We start from the raw sequence: 23,986 nt of genomic DNA, 5'->3' as shown, positions 1-23,986 counted from the left end.
AGGAGTGCTGGGGAGATACTGAGTATCCCCTTTCTCATTTTAAATGTTACATTTATGTTACATGGACACACTTGGCTTTAATGGCTGATGGCAGCGATACCTTTTATTAATTTGGTGCACCTTTACCGCGGGCTGTTTCTACAGCCCCGGTAAATGCACCCATGGGTGCTCATTTTGTCAAAATGACCCCAGTCCTATTTTATTGCTGTTTTAATGTTCCTTGTCCTTTCTTATTCCTTGCCCTAACATCCAGGGCAGGAAATTCCTGTGTGATTTTTATCTTCGGTGGGGCTCATGTGGATTCCATGCCCAGGCTCCAGAGTGTCTGTGAAGGCAGGAAGCGAGGGGGGGAGTTCAAACCTCTGCAGCCCTTTGTATTGTCCTGAAAGGATTGCCAACCCCCTAAATTTGAATGTTGCAATGCTTTTTGATTGGCTGGGTTTCTGAATAAATGTCTGATCCTCGAAGCTGAAGAGGTAGTGGACCTCTGGAACCAAAACCGTAGAGGAAGATGAAGAATTTGTGGCTGAAACGATTTCCAGTGACCGGAGAGCCTGCTGTGTAACCGGATGTTAGGCAAAGCTTGAATGCAGTACCCTCTGCGACCACTACACAGAACTCCGACTACAGGTATAGGCAACCCAACCCTTGGTATAAGCTTGTACTACACAGTTCAGGTACCATGTTGAGCAGCCAGGCTTATCTCAAGAGGGGTCAATGTGAGCTGTAGTGGAGTGACGCAGAGATTCACAGTTACAAGTATTCAAATAAACTCGTACACTCAAGGTTTCTTGCATGAACAATTATTAATTTATCAGTCAGTTAGAATAAGCCTTCCTCAGACGGGAGCAATATAATAACACACAAATGCACTTCAATACTGTACACTCTTAGTTTCTAAATCAGTGGCCCACAGACACAACCTACACCCACAGGTGACTTCAATAGCTAGGGTGCTGGGGACGTTAATATCTTACTGTTGGCATTTAGAATACTTATAGAATTTGGTGAAAGGCAAAGGTTATTAGAACAAGAGACCACACATATTCTTAAGCAGGCAAATACTTTTGGATCCCTCAAGAAGAGTCCTACAATTCAATAGGCTAAGCCAAAGTCAATGGGCAAAAAGTCTTGTATAGGATGAAGCACTTCTGGTAAGTAAATGGAAAAGTCTTTGCACAAGTTCTTAGGAGTCTTTGATGAAAAAAAGAATAAAGTGTAGGGCCACAAGCTGATTAGACTTGTGAGTTGTAGAAGTTGCAGTAAGAGGTAAGTTTTCTCACTTTTTACAGTAACTTAGAAATGAAGAAAAGATGCAGCTGATGACTTTTGTTCCTGTGTGCAGGTCTCACTGTTCCTGGACCTCAGTCGTGGGGACAAGAGGGAGGACGTCGGGGGGGGGGGGGACTCCTGCAATGCACTGGGACAGTCATACTCGCAACCGACAAACTTCACTTTCAGTGGCTGTTCAGTGTTTTCAGCTAATCACGTCTACTGCAAACAGCAACAACGCGGTTCCTGGCTGTCGAGATGGGCTTTCCTTGCTTCTGGGGTCCCGCACTCTGTTGTGGGGTCTCAGGCTTGGTCAGTCCTGCTTCTTGGGAGTCTGGAGGATCTTCCAGAAGCTCTAGGCCAGCTTAAAAGCTACGCATACAATCTGGTGTTCCTCTCCCTGGTTATACGGTTTCCGGCAGCAACTCTATGGAAATTCAACCAGCTCCGAGATGGATATCCAGGTGGCTTACTTTGGAGTTGATTGGTCCCGCTGTTGATGCGAACGTGGTGTTTCGGCACTGCAGCAGGGCTTCACTGGGCAAACCAACGGTCCAGGAGTTGCAGCAGGCGTCCTCTTCAAGTTCTTCTTCGGTTCCTTCGTCCAGTGGACGACTCTGCCTTCCAAGCCAAGAGACTCGCCTTTTATTCAGTTCTTTCCCATTCATTCCAGCCCAGCTGTCAGTCACCCAGCAGGGTGGCTGTCCTTGCCGGACAGTCAGCCGGCCAATCACCACAGAGTGCATTTGTGTCTCGTAGGAGACCAAGCACATGGGAGTTTCTGGCACCTCCATCACTTCCTGCCCACCCCATAAACCCTAGAGCCAGAGGCGGGCTTCACTCGTGACTCCCGCCAAAGGCAAAATGAACAAAGAGACCAAACCTGGTTTGGCACGCAGAGTAAATCTCAAGAAGGACCTTTCCACAAAGAAGTGGCAAATATAGACGACCAGGGTCATAGTGACCCTTGGGTGCTTTACTGTAGCTGCAATGCAGCCTGCGGTAAATGCACACCATGGTAGTAAAAACAAAACCACTACCACCAGCCATTCAGTGAGAAAAGGGTAACATAAAAATGTTACATGAGAAGCTAGACACAGGGGATACTAGTGTTTCTCACTCTCATGTGTTTTGATCTGATTTGGATTATGTATTTCCTTTGTTTTTGGAGCCTGACAAACTCCATAGGCGTCCACATTTTGTATGGTGACGCACAGCACCTTCAGTGCAGTGTCGTAGAGAAATCCTTTAGATTTTCTCATAAGGTTTAAATATCTTTTCTTGGGTGAACTATAGTTCCCAAGAATAGTAAAGTGAAATTGACTTTACCGTCCAGCACACCCCATCTTATGTGGAGTGCTGGGGGGGGGGGTTACTTAGTAGCCCCTTTTCCTACTTACACATGTAAAAAAATGCATTTTACCCTCACGACTTCTTTAAATGGCTGGTGTCAGTAGTTTAATTTTCATACCATTGTGCTTTTCTGCCACAGGCTAAATCCTCAGCTGCAGTATATCACCCCTGGGTGACCATCGAGTCAAAATATCCCTGGTCTTCTTTTTTTGCCATTTTCTGTTTGAGAGGTCTTTCTTGGGTTTTACTCTGCGCGCCAAGCCAGGTTTGAGCGCTTTGTTCGTTTTGCCTTTGGCGGTTTCAGTACTGAATCCCGCCTCTGGCTCCAGTGTGTCTACAAGGGCAGGAAGTGAGGGAGGTGCCGAAACTCCCCTGTCCTTTGTCTCCATGGTAACCTGAATGCACCCAGTCTTGATTGGCTGGCTGGCTGGCTGTCCTTGTAGAACAGCCACCCTGCTGTGAGAGTGACAGCTAGGCTGTGTATGTGTTAATGGGTTATGGGGTCTTTTACTCCATAGGGCTTCATGTGTTTTTGGTATGTGGGTTACACAGCACCCTCCGTGCAGTAACCCAGGGGTGTCGTAGCGACCCCCAAACATAGACTCCATACCCTGGGACTGACTATCTTCTCCCAGGGCATGTAAAGTCACCATTGGCTTTACTAGTCCTAAATTGTGAACAGAACCAGTACAAACCATCATATTGTGGATGTACTGGTCGGGGCAATTCGATTGCCCCGGGGTCTGTTGTTTGAGGAGGCACTGTCCAGTCCCCCCTGACCGAGTTTTGGCTGGTGGCAGTGGATACTACTTTTTATATTCGACCGCGAATATATTCCTATGGGATTTTCCCATTGTTCGAGGCTACCACTTTTTAAAATGGCCTCGAACATACCGCCGGTTTATTAAATTAATATAAATTCACCGGTTGGTATTTTTTGCCAGAACTCGGTTCCAAAATGGCGTTTGTGTTCGCTTCAGTGACTCCAACCCAAGTCGAGCCCTTTGTTCCACTTTTTGGCGGGCATCTCCACAGAAGCCTCCAAAAGTGGTGCCACTCTGTCTGGGTACCACAGAGGGTGTGGGAGGGGGTTTAGGCACCCTGGACTGAGTTGCCTCAGCAACTCAAGTCGCAGTCTTGTGTGATTGGCCGAGTGGTGAGCCGCCCGGCTCACCACTTAGCATGTTTGAGTGACAGCTAGGCTGAGTGAATGGGGGTTTTCTGCATAAAAACAGGGCTTTGGGGACTGGGACTTCAGACGTCGGCACAGGACCAAGGAATCCGAAGAGGGATAAGCTGAGCCGACCTGCAACGACGACACCACCGGTGGAGCCCTGCTGAACTGTCTCACCACTTCTTCCAACGACAGAGGAGATCTTCATCCCGAAGAGTCTTCTTCCTTTGACTTGTGGGGATAACCAGTTTGCCTGCCTTTTAGCCTTCACAGATCATCTCGTGGCCGTCTTGCCTGTGCCAAGCACTCCGGCAACTGGGATTCCATGTTTTACCACTACTGCGAATAAAAGGGTAGTACCTTTTAACCGGAGATCTCTGCGGCTGGTTTCCTCCCTGGCAGTGCAACGACGTTCAGCTTTCCTCCACGTCGAGAACTTCTCTTCCTCTGGACGACGCCGTGACTTGCACCCGCTGCCAGGAACCACTGCCCCCGCTGGAGGATCCTCTCCACTTTCAAGGTACTGTGTCCGCCTGGCCTCCCTCGCAACGGTCTGTGTGGGGTGACTCTTAAAGCCTCCACTTACCACTTGGGTTGGCCCTAGGCTGACTAACTGAACTTTTCTGAGCTGAACTAATTCTTTTCTGATCTCCCTGCAAGACTTTTCAAGACTTTTAAACTGTGTGATCTTGGGCGCATTGGTGCTCTGTTCTCTCTAAGAGGGAACCTGGCCTCTGAACTTTTTGCTCACAAGTAGACTTTGACTTTCCTGCCTTGCTGGGTGCTTCTAAAGTATTGTGTTGTGTGCTTTTCCAAATTTCTGCCTTTTCCCTCCCTTTTTCTTAACTTATTGGAGTGCCATCTTTAGGTAAGCACTCACCTTTGTCTGGAAATAAGTGGTGTTAACTAAGACTTGTCTAATAAGGAATAAGGGGTGTACATATAGTAATAGTGACTGTGTTTTTGAACTTGCTTACATAATAGTGCTGGAGTGTTTCTAAGTGTGTTTTTAAATAATTATATATACGTTGATACCAAAGCTCTGGTCAGTGTTTGCTTGTGCTACTGTATTTTGGGTACCTATCTTGTATACTCTGTTTCTGATGTTTGTTAATCTGCTTAGAATCACATGCTGTGCATAGGTCCGACATCCAGTGGTCACTGCGGAGTATTGCATTTTGTTTTTCGTAGTCGAAAAGGGGACGTCGACAAGGCGTGTCTGAAACACTATCCCTATAGTGACGTGCGTTGTACCCACAATCCCTCACGCGTCGAGGTCCCTCAGATTGTTTTTTTCCGCCCAGCTTCTGGTCGCCTTCACGCGGAGCTCCTCGAGAGACATTGCAACTCCTCGGCCTTTGGTCGTTTTTTCTCTAATATTAATAATCCCTCCCTCGACGCAGTTGTAAGCTGTTCTCCGCCGAAAAGAATCTTCGACGGAGGGTCGAGCGGAAGAGATCCTTCGGCGCTGCCGAACACGTGGCCTGGCCTCGCAGGCCATACACAGTAGGGAGAGTGGGGTCGTGGGACATCTCTGGGTCTTTTCTGAGAATGCCTTTCCCTTTCCCCTTCCTTTCCCTTGGGGTGTTTATCGCGATTTATTGCCTCGGCTATGGAGAGGACACCGTTTAGGTTTTGCCCACTTTGTAGAGGCAAATTCACTTGGAAGGACAAGCACTCACGGTGTAACCGCTGCTTGCCCCTCGATCACAAGGAGGAAGGGTGCGCGGCTTGTCGGCTTCTTAAGCCTAAAACTCTAAAAGACCGAAGGGTTAAAAGGTGGGCGGCCTACGCGATGTCGAAGGCCGAAGGTTCACCCGCCGCTGCTACCACCGACAGTGACGAGGAACGCGATAACACGACCTCCGCTACGGAAGTCGAAACCCCCTCTAAGGAGCGCTTACGCGCTTCGTCGTCTGTCCCCGGCCCCGACGGGCTCGGCTCACGCCCTGCTTATGGGGATGAACACCCCGGCGACACAGACGCACACAAAGATCCACATAAACACACAACCCACGGCTCTTCTTCGACGAAGTCGAAAAGACCTTCGGCGCCCAAGGAGACGCAGGTTCCACCGGCGGCCTCCTCGGACCGTTCGGGTTCGAAGCCCCTCTCGCAACCGCAGCCGCGACCTGCGACTGGGCTTTCGGCAAACAAGGGCGCTGCCACCAAACCATCGGCCGGTGCGCATCAACAGAAAGCGCAGACCGCCGTAGAGCGTTTGATACCCATAGCGTCAAAAACTCAAGCTTCCGCCGACAAACGAGTCGCCGACAAGCGAGTCGCCGATAGCTTAGCAAGGATCGCTGTAGCCGACGCCCAAAAGCGTACGCCGAAGATTACGTCGAGCGTTACGCAGAAGTTAAAGGATACGCCGAAAAAGCCCGAAGGAAAGCAGGGACTACCCCCTTCAGTCAGGGAGTCTCCCGACACACCTGAATGTTTTTCCGAGGGCGACGGGACACTTTCCTCGACGCTTTGGGAGAGGTCGAGCCATTTCGAGTTAGATAACCCTATGTTTCCCCCGCCAGACCGCTCTGGGGTACCCCATGAAACAATGGAAAGACTCCACCTCTGTATGGAGAGGATGGAAAGGTTCATGAGCACCCAGGCCTCTCAAACTCACAAGAGGACCAGAGAAGGGCCTCAGGAGGACCCCAGGGCCAAAAATCCAAGGCTAGTCGATCCCCAGCAGGACACAGCCTCAGACTTCCAAGATGTATATGACCTCACTGGGGAGGAACAATACTTCGAGGAAGAAGATGATTTCATGGACAATGAAGAACAGAACCAGGAGGAATGTCTGGAAGACAGAACAGACATTATAGAAGAAGGCTTCGGGGTTAACCCAGAAGAGGGACCTTCACACCCCTGGCAATCACCATCAGTGTATTCCGACACTGATGTCCTAAACCTAACTCCTCCGGACAATTCTCCAGTTAGGAACACGTCTCCAATTGACGATCAGCCCACGTTCAATGCACTGTTGCGCAGAGCAGCAGCGCATTTCGAACTCGACACCGGGGAACTCTCTCCAGAATTGGACTTTGTAGAAAGAGTGATTAAAGAAAAACCCCCGGTCAGCCAGACCATTCCACTCCTCGCTTCAGTGAAGAGAAGGATCATACCTTCGCTGTCCACTCCCGCAATGATCAGAGGGGTCAATCCACGGATTGAAAAACTTTTCACTCCTTCACCCTCAGACCCCCTCTACATTAGGGGACATTCCATTCCGGATTCCCTAGTGGTATCTAATACTAGAAAGAGGGCAGGGGTACCACTTTCCACCAGTGAGGCACCCCCTGACAAGGAGGGCAAGAGGCTATATGCCCTTGCAAAAAGAGTTACTTCCTCGGCTGCCTTCTCAGCAAGAATTGCCAACAACAATTCCTTGCTTGCAAGCTACGCAGACGCGCAGTGGGCCAAACTGCGAAAAGACGCCGAGGAAGCACCGGAGCCTTTACGTACGCGCCTACTGTCAACTATTGGCGAAGGAACCCAAGTGAACCAGAGCATTGTTAAAAACTCTCTGGACGCGGCAGAAACAGCAGGCCGTTCCTTAGTACAAGGAATACTCCTAAAGCGCCATGTATGGCTGCGCAACTCAGGCTTTAAACCAGAGACACAGGCGTCTTTGATAAATAAACCTGTCGAGGACGCTAACCTCTTCGGAAAAGCGGTAGATGAAGCCCTAGAGATGGCTAAAAAAGAGTTCGACACTATCAAGACTCTTGACCAAATCTCTAAGCCCACTACCAGGCGCGGCTATGGCAACAAACGCTTTTTTCGTGGCCAACGCCAACACCAACAACAAAATCAACATCAGCAATACCCTGCCACCAATTACCAAACCAATAGTGGGCAGTACAGCCAAAGAGGCCAACGCCGGGGCAAAGGGAGGGGTCGGGGATCCACCCCCAGAGGCTCCCAAGCCCCCAACAACTCCAAGTGACGCGAAGATTCGCGTCCCCTCCCATGCAACACCGGTCGGGGGCCGGATAACATCCTTTCTTCCTGCATGGGAGGAGATAACGTCAGACCGTTGGGTACTTTCCACCGTAGCCCACGGTTACTGTATCGAATTCAACAGTTCCCCATCCTACAGACCCCCGAGGGGACGTCGCATGACACCGGAACATCTTGCCATCCTTCTCCAAGAAGTACAACAACTGCTGGAAAAAGGAGCCATAGAGGTCGTGCCTCTATCTCAGGTAACGGAAGGTATTTATTCAGTGTACTTCCTTGTACCCAAAAAGGATCTAACCATGCGCCCTGTATTAGATCTGCGCCCAGCGAACAAGTTTATCAAACCCCAAAGTTTCGTATGGTAACCTTACAGGAAGTAATCCCACTGCTTTCTCAGGGAGATTACATGACAACATTGGACATGAAAGATGCATACTTTCATATTTTAATGTTGCCAGCGCACAGAAAATACCTCAGGTTCATGATAGAGGGCAAACACTACCAGTTCAAAGTGCTACCCTTCGGCATAGCATCAGCACCAAGGGTATTCACGAAGGTGCTGGCAGTGGCAGCGGCCCACCTGCGCAGGTTGTCCATCCCAGTTTACCCTTACCTCGACGACTGGCTCATAACAGGGGATTCTTACGAAACATGCTTCTCCAATACCCAAAAGACAGTAGACCTTTTGTTCCAGTTGGGCTTCTCCATCAACGAAAAGAAGTCCAGTTTAGACCCCAGTCAAATCAAGCAGTTCCTAGGGGCTCTAATTCAAACAAAGGACGGCCTCGTCTTCCCCTCCAAAGAGAGGGTCCAAAACATGCGGTTTCAAATCCCTCAATATGTAACCGGTCGAGAGGTGACGGTACGCAAAGCAATGCGCTTGCTAGGAATGATGGCGTCCTGTATTTATTTGGTACCTCACGCGCGCCTGCGCATGCGCCCAATGCAAGAGTGGCTCAACAGCCAGTGGTGTCAGGCCAGCGGACTATGGGAGGATCTAGTTGTGGTCTCGCAGGCCTTAGTTCTCTCGCTACGGTGGTGGACAAAGGAAAATATGGAAAAAGGGAAACCCTTTGCCACACCCGCGGCGGAAGCCACTCTAACCACAGACGCATCCCTCACAGGATGGGGGGCGCACCTATCCCATCAGACTGCTCACGGAGTGTGGACTCCGAATGTAGCATCCAAACACATAAATCTACTGGAGCTACTAGCTGTGTTCAAGGCGCTAAGAGCCTTCCAGGAACACCTACAAGGCAAAACAGTAATGGTCCTTACAGACAGCACCACAGCCATGTACTACATCAACAAGCAAGGGGGCACCCACTCTCCAGGCCTGTCCAAGCTGGCCCAGAATATATGGAAGTGGGCTCTCAAACAGGACATGTTCCTACTATCACTACATGTACCCGGGGAACTCAATCTGCTAGCAGACAGTCTCAGCAGAGATTTCCCCCTGCCCAAAGAGTACGAATGGCGCCTGCACGAAGACATCGTCTTCGACGTCTTCACACAATGGGGATTCCCAGAAATAGACCTGTTCGCAACCCTGGAAAACTCACAATGCCTAAGTTACGCCTCCAGGTACCCCCAGAACCAATCCAAGGGGAACGGTCTGTCGATGCAATGGTCAGGGAAATTTGTTTACGCTTTTCCCCCGACTCCCCTTCTCAACAAAGTGGTGCACAAGATGCACCAGGAACAAGTGACCATGATACTAGTGGCCCCAATGTGGGCACGACAACCATGGTTCGCTCACTTGATGGAGATGTCTCTATCCCCCCCAGTAAAACTCCCCTGCCCGTACAACATGCTGTCTCAGGACAAAGGCAGGACTCTGCATCCATGCTCCCAGAACATGAATTTAGCAGCTTGGCTCCTGAGATCATAGAGTTCGGACATCTACAACTCCCGCAAAGATGCATGGACATCCTCAGGGAAGCCCGAAAACCGAACACTCGCCACTGCTATTCTAGCAAGTGGAAAAGATTTGTCATCTGGTGCAGGAGTAAAAGCATCAACCCTATTGACTGCTCTCCCACACATGTGGTCCTATACCTGACCCACCTATTGGATTCAGGTCTAGTGTTTAACTCCATTAAAGTCCACCTAGCTGCACTTTCTGCATACACCACTTCCCAACTCAAAGTGTCGTGGTGGAGGATCCCTGTTATAAAGGCCTTCATGGAGGGAGTAAAGAGAATACACCCCCCGATAGCTGACCCAGCTCCCGGATGGGACCTTAATGTGCTACTTACCAGACTCATGGGCTCTCCATTCGGACCCATGCACAAAGCATCTCTTAAACACCTCACGCTTAAGACTGCTTTTTTAATAGCTATCACCTCCATCAGGAGAGTAAGTGAACTTCAGGCTCTTTCTATTCTAGACCCCTTCGTTACAGTTCACAAAGATAAAGTGGTTCTACGCACTCACCCTAGGTTTGCTCCGAAATTTATTTCTAAATTCCACGTAAACCAATCTATAGAACTACCAACGTTCTTTCAAAATCCTTCCAATTTGGGAGAAAGGACTCTGCACACACTAGATGTACGCAGAGCGGTCATGTTCTACATGGAAAGAACCAGACCACTGAGGAAGACTAATCAGTTCTTCGTCTCGGTGGCAGCAGGAAGAGAAGGAGATGCAGTTTCAAAATCCACTATTTCTAGATGGATTGTTCAATGCATCACTCTCTGCTATACTCTTGCTAAGAGAGAACTGCCCTTTAGGCCAAGAGCACACTCTACTCGAGGCACGGGGGCATCCATAGCATTCATTGCAAATGTTCCCCTTGAGTCCATCTGCAAAGCGGCTACCTGGAGTTCTGTGCACACCTTTACAAAACACTACTGTCTAGATACACACTCTAGATCTGACTCCCAGGTGGGACAGGCAGTATTACGACACCTTTTCTCTACTGTTCCTTCTCATAACCCACCGCCAACTCCGGGTACTGCTCGCTAGTCTATGCACAGCATGTGATTCTAAGCAGATTAACAAACATCAGAAGAGAATGCATTACTTACCGTAAAAGCATTTCTGATGGTTGTATCTGCTTAGATTCACATGCGCCCGCCCTTCCTCCCCGCTCGGATGGAAGGAACATAGACTTCCTTTATATATCTCTCTCTTTCTGTACTCACTCACGTCTAGAAGGCTCCCTCAGGGCAGAAAAATACAAACAGAGGGACCTCGACGCGTGAGGGATTGTGGGTACAACGCACGTCACTATAGGGATAGTGTTTCAGACACGCCTTGTCGACGTCCCCTTTTCGACTACGAAAAACAAAATGCAATACTCCGCAGTGACCACTGGATGTCGGACCTATGCACAGCATGTGAATCTAAGCAGATACAACCATCAGAAATGCTTTTACGGTAAGTAATGCATTCTCATACTGTCTAACTCTTCTTGAGAGAAGTCTGGCTGCTCAGCCACAGCTACCAGGTAAATCTGGGTGGTACAGACTGCTACCAAGTGGGTTTACTGCTAACACCTGTAGTCCTAAATATTTTGCAGTGGTCCCCAAGGGAACTGCACAGGTTTCTGCCTAACACCCTAGCCCTACCGGACTGTGCAAATTTCTGTTGCAAATACGATAGTCTATCCTCCATTGATTGCAATTCACATAAATGTTTCTTTCTGAGGTATGCGGTTTTACTTATAAATTCTTCTCTCACTACAGCCTTAAAGCCATCCCACACCATCTTAAAGTCAACTGACCCCTCATTCTCCTCAAAATACCTCTCCGTTAATGCCTGAACGCTTTCCTGAACCCCCTCATCATCCAGAACCCCCACTTTAAGACGCCACCTCATAAATGTGGCAACATCTCTATCCATAACCACATGTAAATCCACAGGAGCATGATCCGAGATCTCTTTCCCTAATATCTACAGTAACTGTTTTATCCAACAATCTATCAGTGACTAAAACATAATCTAGTCTAGAAAATGTATCATGTACTGGAGAATAAAAGGCTTACTTTCTCGAAGACTGATGACGTTCTCTCCAAACATCCACCAAGCTAGACTTTTGTAAGAAAAAATCAAACTCCTTACATACACCAAAATTCGTGTACCTACATTGGCTGGATCGATCAATTTTGTAATCACGAACACAGTTAAACCCCCCCCCCCTAAAATAATCCTCTCCCCATGCATTTCACTGAGCAATCGAGACATGTCATCAAAGAATAACTTACCCGGCGAGCATGGACCATAAATGCACCCCATAGTTATTTTCTTACCACTATATTAAATGTCAACAAAAATCATCTGGCCCTCCCCATCCATTACAACTTAAATAGGGAGGAAGCCCGGTATACGGTTGACTGGAATAGGTTAGCAACGTATACTCTAAGTCCGGGAGGACAAAGATCCGTGTTTAAAGAGGAGACAGAGCTATAATGTAGATGCCACACATATAAAGGACTCCCAGAGTAGGGGAACCACAAAGGGACCAGTCGTGGCTAAAATGATAAACATCAGATTTAATAGAATTAAGACCTAAAAAGTGATTAAATAGTGCGGTCCACAATACATACAATTCATAAACATTTTAACACAAAGCAAACAGTCGTTACGTGACAAGCTAGGATTAGCTGATTGACAGTGTATCAAAACATGGACACACTCAACATCAGGAGGTACGTTTTACAAATAGTGCAACGTACCCTACAGTAATTGGAATTAGTATGTCAACAAATTGGTGACTCTGGTGACAGTACAGAGTATTAGCTCGACATGTTTCAGTTCCTACAGTTATTATGGAACATTCATCAGGAGGTATACAGGTGACCACGTAACCAAGACAACATTCAAAAGAAAAATAATGACATTTGAGGTATTCGTAGCATCTGCAGAGTAAAAGACAAAAAAAGCGCAAAACATAAGCTTAAAATTAGCCATTATTGTTGCATGTTCAAAATACATGAACCAAGGTATCTAAATAGAGGGGAATAAATACCTCCATTGATGCCTGTGGGTGCTCTCTACTCGAAAGGTAGTAGGCGGTGTAGGACCGAAGGTCGTCCCTACCTAGGATATAGAAAAAACATCCAAATGAGCGCTGAGTAGTAGCTCACTACAAAAGCAGGATCTGTGCTTGGGCTTGGCAACTAGTGAGACTAGTGTAGCATGAACAACCATATGAAGAGGAGTCTGGGTGAAGGAAGCCCAGTGCTGAGAGACGAAACATCCACAGTGTGCCCCATATATTGCCAGAAGCTAAGATAAAGTGGGTGACTAAAACCTAAAGAGGTTATTCGTGGCATAGTCCCTAGTCTCGTGCGACCCCAGTAACAAGATACCCCAGTGTGGAGGGATCTCAAAAACCGAGAGGCGAGGTGACCAAGGTATGTAGCTACACAGAACAGAGCGTACCGTCCATAGAAGGCGGCCAGTGACACTCAACAGTAAACAACTGATCATCAGGCAATACCTTCGATTTAGTAGTAAGAGCGTCGGTCGTGACCGAATCCAGCGGATGGCCCCAGGATATGATCCTGCTACCAGCGCTAATGCTGTGTAGTCCGTACGGAGAGCGCCGTCTGCTACGGAGGCAGCAATGCAGCAGGACAGGACGACCGATGCTCGAATGGTAGTCACGGAAATCCAGTAGTCCTACAACTATGTCGGGTGAGAAAAGAGATGCAGAACAATGTGGTTCGACACGGCAGCCATCATGGCATGGCTCAAACCGAACAAGGAATTGATAATAAACCACTGGGAAAAGATAAGTCCTGAAACAAGCTAACAAAGGAGACACAAAAGCTGTGACAATAGGATCGGTACTCCTCGTGTAGATCAGGAACCATATAAAACGTAAAAATGTTTTTTTAAATTGAAACGTAAAAAAGATATATTTACTCGCTAGAAACAGTAAAGGAAAGCAATTAAATCGTCCTGCCGGCCTGTAGGGGGATAAAGGTGGACAGTATGCCTTACAGGTGTAAAAGACATAGTAGGGAGGACAGCGAGTGTCACGAACACAAGTTCCACTCTGCTAGACTAACAAACTAAGTAGCACACAGAATACACAAACCGATGGTAAGGAATCAGGTGAGTGTGAGCGATTAGATGTTGTACCATTCAATAGAGTCATTAAGACCCCTGATGTCACTCTGCAGAGTATGTATCATCTTTTTTTCCATATGAAGCAATTTTTTCTCCCGGGTGGCATAATTAGATCCTTTAAGTGATAACAGTATTTTTCTGTGTTGGCCTCTCAAAGCTCTGGACACAGAAAAATCTGACTAATTGTAACACCGAATTTGTGGTGTACCTGATCACTTGTAAATGTGGACTGCACTATGTAGGGAAAACAACCCGCAAAGCCAAAACTCGTATCATGGAACACCGGAGCTGTCTCAAGCTGTCTCAAGAACAGAACTGAAAATGCCCCCATGGTGAAACATTTCAACCTTCTGAAGCATCATCACGAGGATTTCAAATGGACAATACTGTTATCACTTAAAGGATCTAATTATGCCACCCGGGAGAAAAAATTGCTTCATATGGAACAAAAGATGATATATACTCTGCAGAGTGACATCAGGGGTCTTAATGACTCTATTGAATGGTACAACATCTAATCGCTCACACTCACCTGATTCCTTACCATCGGTTTGTGTATTCTGTGTGCTACTTAGTTTGTTAGTCTAGCAGAGTGGAACTTGTGTTCGTGACACTCGTTGTCCTCCCTACTATGTCTTTTACACCTGTAAGGCATACTGTCCACCTTTATCCCCCTACAGGCCGGCAGGACGATTTAATTGCTTTCCTTTACTGTTTCTAGCGAGTAAATATATCTTTTTTACGTTTCAATTTAAAAAAACATTTTTACGTTTTATATGGTTCCTGATCTACACGAGGAGTACCGATCCTATTGTCACAGCTTTTGTGTCTCCTTTGTTAGCTTGTTTCAGGACTTATCTTTTCCCAGTGGTTTATTATCAATTCCTTGTTCGGTTTGAGCCATGCCATGATGGCTGCCGTGTCGAACCACATTGTTCTGCATCTCTTTTCTCACCCGACATAGTTGTAGGACTACTGGATTTCCGTGACTACCATTCGAGCATCGGTCGTCCTGTCCTGCTGCATTGCTGCCTCTCCGTAGCAGACGGCGCTCTCCGTACGGACTACACAGCATTAGCGCTGGTAGCAGGATCATATCCTGGGGCCATCCGCTGGATTCGGTCACGACCGACGCTCTTACTACTAAATCGAAGGTATTGCCTGATGATCAGTTGTTTACTGTTGAGTGTCACTGACCGCCTTCTATGGACGGTACGCTCTGTTCTGTGTAGCTACATACCTTGGTCACCTCGCCTCTCGGTTTTTGAGATCCCTCCACACTGGGGTATCCTGTTACTGGGGTCGCACGAGACTAGAGACTATGCCACGAATAACCTCTTTAGGTTTTAGTCACCCACTTTATCTTAGCTTCTGGCAATATATGGGGCACACTGTGGATATTTCGTTTCGTCTCTCAGCACTGGGCTTCCTTCACCCAGACTCCTCTTCATATGGTTGTTCATGCTACACTAGTCTCACTAGTTGCTAAGCCCAAGCACAGATCCTGCTTTTGTAGTGAGCTACTACTCAGCGCTCATTTGGATGTTTTTTCTATATCCTAGGTAGGGACGACCTTCGGTCCTACACCGCCTACTACCTTTCGAGTAGAGAGCACCCACAGGCATCAATGGAGGTATTTATTCCCCTCTATTTAGATACCTTGGTTCATGTATTTTGAACATGCAACAATAATGGCTAATTTTAAGCTTATGTTTTGCGCTTTTTTTGTCTTTTACTCTGCAGATGCTACGAATACCTCAAATGTCATTATTTTTCTTTTGAATGTTGTCTTGGTTACGTGGTCACCTGTATACCTCCTGATGAATGTTCCATAATAACTGTAGGAACTGAAACATGTCGAGCTAATACTCTGTACTGTCACCAGAGTCACCAATTTGTTGACATACTAATTCCAATTACTGTAGGGTACGTTGCACTATTTGTAAAACGTACCTCCTGATGTTGAGTGTGTCCATGTTTTGATACACTGTCAAATCAGCTAATCCTAGCTTGTCACGTAACGACTGTTTGCTTTGTGTTAAAATGTTTATGAATTGTATGTATTGTGGACCGCACTATTTAATCACTTTTTAGGTCTTAATTCTATTAAATCTGATGTTTATCATTTTAACCACGGCTGGTCCCTTTGTGGTTCCCCTACTCTGGGAGTCCTTTATATGTGTGGCATCTACATTATAGCTCTGTCTCCTCCCCATCCATTACCACCTTATCAACACTGAATTGTAAACCTTTCCTAAACAAAATACTGACTCCTCTCGACTTAGACAAATGACAATTAGAGAGTTCTTTATGAAATCATGAACTAAGCAAAAAGTGACTGTCCTCACTCACCAAATGAGTCTCCTGCAGAAACACAACATCTGCTCTTGCACTCCACAATCTCGCCATAACTTTTATTCGCTTACTCTGGCAATTCAGTCCTTTGACATTCCATGTCAAAGCCGTTAGTGTACCCATCACATTAAAGTAACCTACTCAATGTCGAATTCCCAACAATAATCCAAAATAGTATCCTATTGTGCTGTGTCATCCATTAAACAAGAAAGCAGTAAAGTCAGGTAATGCTTTAAATTGTCAAGAACTGACCCTTCCAATCCACCACCATACCATATCGAGGATCCCCAACTGAAAAGGAAACACAAAGACACAACAGTAGACCAACAAAAACACAAACACAAATCCTCAAAAATACCAAACCATTGTACAATCTGAAACCTAATTCCAGATTCATCATGAGCGTACAATCCTCCCCATACAAAATGCATTCCAACCCATCCCCTCCAGAATCGAAGCCTGTAAATCTGAATCATAAATAAAATTCCCTCTCCCCATTTCAATCCAACAATTTCTACTTAATAACCACATTATACCTCTCACCTAATCCCATAACATATCCCAGCAGTGTGCCTTTATATAGGGACATATGCAGTTCTTTATACGTAGTGCTAAACAGTCATAGCAGTTACATTTCCCTCAAACATTACAATCTTAAAATTCCCCCACACTGAGGCTAAGAACACCAAGTTGACCAACAGTATAAATGTACAACCCAAAGGCACCGCCAACCAAACTCAACATATCTTCATTCTTATACACGCAGGTGCCCAACACACACCATCTCACTCAATCAAAGCACTACATCAATTGTTCACTCAATCATAACAAAATACCAGAAACTATACCCAACTGTACGGTATAGCGGAAGGTATGTAGATGCAACAACTAAACCCTGGCACATATCATCAGATACCCACAAATATATAACTACACAGAACCTCCGAGGCATATTAAATACTACTCATTAGAATCATTAACCATGACAAATATCAACCGTACCCCTAAAACCCACAACCCTAGACCATTCCATTAGACCCCTATTATCCCTCCTTTCCCCTTGACCCAGTCTAGTAATTATAATCAATGACCCCCACAACAATAGCCTCGTCACCCAATGTTCATCCCTCAATCACACAATACAGTCCATCAACCAACCAGTTAAGTTACTGCCTACAAACATCTCATCAATCACAGAGTCCACAACACTATGCAGTGCAAGAGAAATAATGACACCAATTGTAAAATCCTCTCCAAATAGTCTATTCACACAACAACAGTATCCAAACAAGACAGGATAGTGTTGTCACCCAATCAGAAAAAAAATCACATCGCTGCCAGTAAAATATTTTTTTAAAAAACCTCAGTCAAACAATCTATAAAGGACCCATAGAAGAAACACAACCGTTGCAATATGTAGGTGTATATGGGTTAAATCGAACTGTTAAGATACAAGCAGAACGAGAGTCAGGATGTGAAAGATGCTCCCAGCCCAGTATCATATCACCCCAACAAACTACAAACATTGTCAACCTTTAGAACTCTTGCCCAGATGGCTTGCAATGCATTTATAAACAAAAGGAAATAAACAGACTGCCCGCCGACAGTAATGCAAAGCTTCATGTCCTAAGAATACAGTGCCAGGAACGAAAACAAGTAGAAATCTTTAAGACGACCCATTGCATGTCACCCACAGCATATAGCCATCAAGCAATGAATCAGTCCTCACAACAAATGCAGTAAATTCAAATTTTGCAGTGTGTGTGTGATCACAGTCTTATCTGCGAAGTGGTGCACAGTTGTTTGACAGGCAAGGAGAAGATAAAAGGCCGTGAGACAAGGCATCAGATTTCCCCGACATAACGCCGTTGGGTGGTGAGAGGCAAGGAATACAAATCAACACCAAAAAAAGCAAGCTCAGTACAAACTCATGAGTACAGAGTAAGTTCCGCTCCGCCAGATGCACTCCCCAAGACACACCCCATGTATCCTGAGAATTGGGACCGAAGCAGGACACAGAAGAACGTCTCAGATGTTGCATGCTGAAGTAAGAGTGGGGAAGGCTGCTATGTAAGTTTCCGGTATGGTGCCAAGAATGTTTCCGGACAGTCATTGCAGAATTTGTGCAAGTAAATAAACCGTATTTTCGGGCGAGTCTCATATTTACGACCGCCTCTGTTGCTTGCAAGTTCCACTCTCAGGTCTGGATCCAGAGAGCCACAAATCGATAAGTCCCGACACAAAATGGCAAAATATGAAACTTCACAGACTCTTTCCAAACTTCTCCCTCCCCAACTCCTCGCCTCGACCTCTCCTGCACACAAGCATCACAACCGAAAGTACATCTTGCCACAACATGTTGGCGCGTACGGTTGGCAGATGCACAGATAAACAGCCACGCATGGCGTCAACGCACTGATCAATCCCCTCAACGTCCTCCTTCATATCACGTTGTGTACATTGATCAGGTCCTTTCCTCAAACACCTCCAACATCTCTGTTTCAGTGATCGCGTGTCTCCACTTGTAAATTCAAACAAATACAAGTTCCAACGGCGTTAAACTCAAAGTTGAAAAAAAAAATAATAAATAACAAATATTCCAAAGAAACAAGTGGCATTAGTCGCAAACAATACACCATAGGACTCATCTTTTCTTTTTCCCAGGTAATCCAGTTCTCTGCGTGTTTAAATCTTCCATGGGTTCCACGTCCAAATTGGAAAGAAAGGCCTCTGCACTACGAAAATCTGTAAATTAATGAGTTTGTCCATTTGAAATCACTCTCAGTACTGCTGGGTAAAGCATCTAGTATTTCCGGTGTTTACTTCTAGCCTTTTCTTTGGCAATGTTAAAGGCTTTCCTCTTCTCTACAACATCTTTACTAAGATCACCAAAGGTCAGTATTTTGTTGCCTCCCCAATTCAAATCCTTCAACTCGCGGGCTCTTCTCAATATTAGTTCTCTCACTGGAAACCTCAAAAACTTAACAATAAAGTTTCTTGGCCTCTGACCAAGAGCAGGTTTAGGCCCCAGGGATTTGTGAGCCCTTTCAGTTTCTAGTGGGGTGTTTGGATCCAGTTTAAGCATCTTGATCAAGGCACTCTCCAGAAAATCTGTGGGGCATCCTTGTTCGACATTTTCAGGAAAGCCTGCTATGCGCACATTATTCCTCCGTGAGAAATGTTCCTGCTCACAGCATTTCAAACTTAGTCTTTCTGTTAGTATTTGTAGTTCTTATCTGCTCAGCCATCCTTTTTGACTCTTCATCCACCGTAGTTAAATGAGTCTCCACAGAGTTCACTTTGGAAGTCACTTCACCATATCTCTCTTCTAAGGCAAATAGTTTGGCTTCAATCTCAGCAATGTCAGCAGTCATTACAGTCAAAATGCCCAACACCTTGTAATCTCTGTTCTCGCCATCCACTCTTTCTCCTTCCCCTTTCTGTCTCTTGGAGGGTTGCAGTTTCTCAGGTGTTTTCTCAGCCATATTGTAAGAATCAACAGAGAGATTAATACAGAGCTCAGGCTGCCATCCCTGGAGCTGCAGGTTATAGAATCCAGGAGTGTGTTTTTGAAGTGTAGTTTATTGTTGTATATTGCCCTTTCTAAAGAAGGCTTATTTTAAAACTGACTGTAAATTAATAAATCATTATTTGAATAAGAAACCTTGAGTATAAGTGTTATTTGAATACTTGTCACTGTGAATCTCTGTTGCACCTTTGCAGCTCACATTGACCCCTCTTGAGATAGGTCTGGCTGTTCAACTCTACCAACTTGTGTAGTACAGGCCTATTACCAAGGTTGGGTTCCCTACTGCCAAGAGGACAAGGCTGGTGTAGTCTCCCACAGGGTTACTACATACAATGTTGCCTAACAGTCCAGAGCTGCAACATCGCGGAGCATGCAGCACAATCATTTTCATCTCACCTAAGGTACTGTGGGGGAAAAAAGGTATGGTTTCCAGAAAGTCGCTCCAGAGCGTTGCACGTAGAGCTGTGCAGGGCAACCCTCACCTCCGACTCAAGCTGCTACTTGTGTCCATTCGAGTCCTGAATAGGGTCTCCATCGTTAGTTATTAACTTTTTATTCGAAAAGACTAGAGACTTGAAGAAATCCACATGAACTCTTAATATTCTGCTGCTTGTCAATACATTGAGCCCTCTCTGAACTGTCTTTTAGCTAGGGTTCAGTTTTTGGTCTTAAACGACTTGGCGTGCAAAGACACCTTCTCTAGACCCTTGAACCAGACTAGTGTTACTCCAACTGACCATTTTCCTTCCTTTAAGTTACTTTATGTGTTTGCAGAGTAAACGTCTTACCGTGAATCTGCTAAGAACCGCATGTGCACGAAATTGTTTGTCCCCTAGACCCTCCAACATCTTCAGGCAACCAATTTATATTGATTGTGGTGGTCCATGCCACCAGGTACGCTAAAAGTCTTCTTAGGCAGTGGCTAAGGCTATACTTGGCATTTTTACCAGAGTAGGATTTCTTTAGGAGGCTGAATCGGACAGAGGGTCAAATGTGATGTCCCACTACTTGCGAGCCATGTGGAAAACCTGTAGGCTCCACCTACAAATTCTCAACTGCCTACCACCCTCAGACAAATGGGTTGGTAGGGAGGTGTAATAGAACAATGAAGAGCATCATTGGAGCTTTGGAAGAACCCCTTAGAAGAAAGTGAGACCTTCTTCTGACATGCCTTCTAATTGCCTATAGAGAAGTTTCTCCAGGCTGGAGTGGGCTTTCGCCCATTTGAGTTACTTTATGGACATCCTGTCAGAGGACCTTTGACCCAGATCAAGGAGGGTCTGGAGAGTGTTCCTTCCCTCAAGCCAGTATGGATTACTGACTATGTGCTAAGCCTCTGAGACAGGATGGCACAAATGACGGAGGCTACTGAGAATTTGAAAATCTTACCTAACAGATTCATTAGAAATGTCTATTTTCTTTTGTTTATCCTTTGGTGAGTAATTGGCAATTTGTGTAGCCATGTTTTGGTTCATCGCAGTAGTCTGTTCTCTCTACCATCCCCGTCAGCACATCGTTTGTCCTTCCCATTTTCATCTCATCCTCGATCCGCCGCACATCCCATACTTCCAAACCAATGCAAGGACCTTCTGCTGCCATGTTCCTAACTGCCGCTGTAAACTGCTGATATTTGTTGCTTTTTTTCTTTTTAACAGTTCGATTTTCTTTTCTTTTTTTTTTTTTTAAAGTAGTTTTATATATTTTAGTTTGCTTTATGCTTTTCTTCCCTTTAAATCTGGATGCAAGATTTGAACCATGCACTGCTTTAATATATGCTTAAAACATTTTTTATTTAATAGTTTCTGTTCAGAATTGAACACGAGTTGCATTTTCAAGTTGACATGGGTTTACCTTCTCATCTGGGCCCCACAATGTTAAAGCTTCTGCTCAGTTCCAGGCCTCATTCCAAAAGCTGAAGACTGCCACCATCTGAGAACAACATGGGGAAACCCTCCTCTTGCTTTAAACTGCTTTCCTTAGTATGATAACTCTCCCCGTTTGGAGTCCCACCACATGAGGTTAGCACGCTCATCCTGCGTTGAGCTGCGCCACACAAAGGGATGACTGCGAGGAAGGACTCTTCACTCCTTCCTCCGTTCAGTCTCCTTGGGAACATCCTTTCAAAGGAAATGTCTGACTTGACACCTGTGCTCCACGCCACTCCTGACTGTAATGGAAGCCGGCCCTCCACCTCTTGGGTTTCAGCAAGGGTCACTGTGTGGGGATATGGGGTTGAGATGTGTGTCATTCTCTAGTATTCTGTCTTCTTTTGACAGCAGACTCTCCAGTGGCCCGTCCTGGGTCCGTGTTCCAGATTAAAGATGAGATTTGTTATCCGAGAGCTCCAGGCCCTCGGCGGAAGAATTGCCTGACCATCACCAGCTCAGGTGAGTCCTGAGCACTGAAGAAGTTTGGGAATGCCATTTACCAGGCATGCATGCTTATTCGTAATGGGTCACATTCTTGCTTTTCACACAAAGTATAGTAATATATTGCTTACGAAAGCACTTTGAGGAGCCTTTTTACCACTGTCAATGTGGGACTTCTCGTGTTTGACTTGATAGACCGTTTTAAGAGCTTGACGTCCTTCATGGCTCTGCAGAGTAAACCCAAGCTGCATATGGCAACACAAAGCCTCCCGTTTTGATGCCCAATCAGTGTGTTTTTGGGAGCAAGAGCAAAGTCCAGCAAATGCCAGGCTACCAGTCTCGAAGTTCCTATATAGAGAAAGGCAGGGCTGTGTAATCCAGAGGTAATATGATTGCCAAAGATTGGGGCAGAATTCTATTTTTGGGCATCTTTTGGCCCCTTTTTAGGGTCTCTAAACGTTTTGCTGCTGGCTTTTCCAAACCTGCTACCCCCTAACCGAGGTTTCTTCGCCACTTGACATTGCTCCCATCCTCTTTGGGGTAGTTGGAGAAGTGCTGCCCTACCTCTTTTGTCCTCTCCTCCTGCTAGTTATGCTTCATCCCCTCTCCTTTTTAGACCCCAGCACATTTTCCTGGACTGCTGCACCTTTTTCTTTAGATCCTGAGTGAGTGGAGCCTTTTCCCACTTATTCATTCTTATGGGCGCGGCCTTTTGGAACTCTGTCCTTTGTGAGTTTACTGTCCCGTGGAGTCTACTTTCCTCCATATCGCTTTTAAGGCATCTGTATTTTACTGTTGCAGCGTGCATGCAGCTCCTTATGGGCAGTGTTGCTGGGCACCCTTTGGGTTCTCCTTTGAGATTCTTTTCTATAGCCTCAAGTAACTACGGTTCTTAAGGATAGAGCGAGAGTTAGTATTCTGTAAGATTGGCGAACACCACCTTACGTTAAGTGTCATGGGTACCCAGTATCCCCCTTCCCTCTACTCCTGTGACTTTTTTGTCACATAGAGAATCTCCTAGTTATGGCTGGTGGCAGTGGACGTATTCTACCAACTATTGTGTGATTTTTTTCTTTTTTTTTTTCTTCTATCGCAGGCTATGTTCATAGCCCCGGTTAATCACAATAGGGTCACCCAAGTAATAACTTGGTGGCTCCTTTTCTTTTTTCGCCATTACTAGCGTGGTTGTTCTTTGTCAGCCCTTCTTCGATCACCCTGGAAGGGGGTGGCCTGTGTGAGTGCTTTTCCTTTTGAGAGAACCCTTGGGTTATCCCTGTTTAGGCTCCAGTGTGTCTCAGCAGGCAGAAAGTGGGGGAGGAGTTTTCACTCCCCCTGCTCAAGTGCCTGAATGGAACCAGCTCCCACTCTGGGGGTCTGGCTGTCCTGATCGGACAGCCACCCGCCCCTTTCTGTAAATTACTCAGAGAGATGTCTGAGAAACCAGAAGGTGTATCACCCGCTAGCCCCCACAAATCTCTCTCTCGGGTGGCCAGGGCGGGCCACCGCCTTTGGATTCAGACCCTGGGGGTGGACCAGTGTGGGAGGATCACCTGGGTGTGGGGTCTTCGGGGAGTGTGAGTGGGATGGTATCCCCTTCCCTGTAACACCTTTACCCCATCCTATCAGATAGGATATGTAGGAACTCAAACCCCCTTTTCCTACATGTACACTTTTACATGGACAGCCCGTTGTGGGAGAAAACGGACCAACACACGAGCAGTATACCTGACGTGTCCCAATACAATGGTCAGGCAATTACTGACCATCACTCACACCTGACTTCCATTAAGCTTCCTCACACGGATAAAAGGCTGAGCACGAAAGCACACTCTGAACGAGGCACAGGATGCGAGGAAATGGCAGTTTCGGGATGGCAGCTGAACGAGG

At 46.2% G+C, this 23,986-nt stretch overlaps 1 protein-coding gene across 5 annotated transcripts in view; it reads left to right on the top strand.

Annotated features, from left to right (window-relative positions):
- Positions 1 to 23,986, top strand: part of LOC138452927 (zinc finger protein 271-like) — a 161,746-nt gene that overhangs the window by 86,601 nt on the left and 51,159 nt on the right. For 2 of the 5 annotated variants that reach the window (XM_069605286.1, XM_069605284.1), the window contains exon 5: positions 22,007 to 22,117. The exons of 2 other annotated variants lie outside the window; for them this stretch is intronic. In XM_069605286.1, the coding sequence (XP_069461387.1) occupies positions 22,007 to 22,117 (111 nt within the window). The remainder of the gene's footprint in view (positions 1 to 22,006; positions 22,118 to 23,986) is intronic. One more of the 5 variants, XM_069605285.1, reaches the window with a different exon arrangement.

Source organism: Ambystoma mexicanum, chromosome 4p, assembly GCF_040938575.1.
Source record: "Ambystoma mexicanum isolate Mex_15411 chromosome 4p, UKY_AmexF1_1, whole genome shotgun sequence".
Classification (NCBI taxonomy): domain Eukaryota; kingdom Metazoa; phylum Chordata; class Amphibia; order Caudata; family Ambystomatidae; genus Ambystoma; species Ambystoma mexicanum.
Note: the sequence above shows the minus strand (reverse complement) of the source record. Positions and strands in the feature narration are given on the sequence as shown.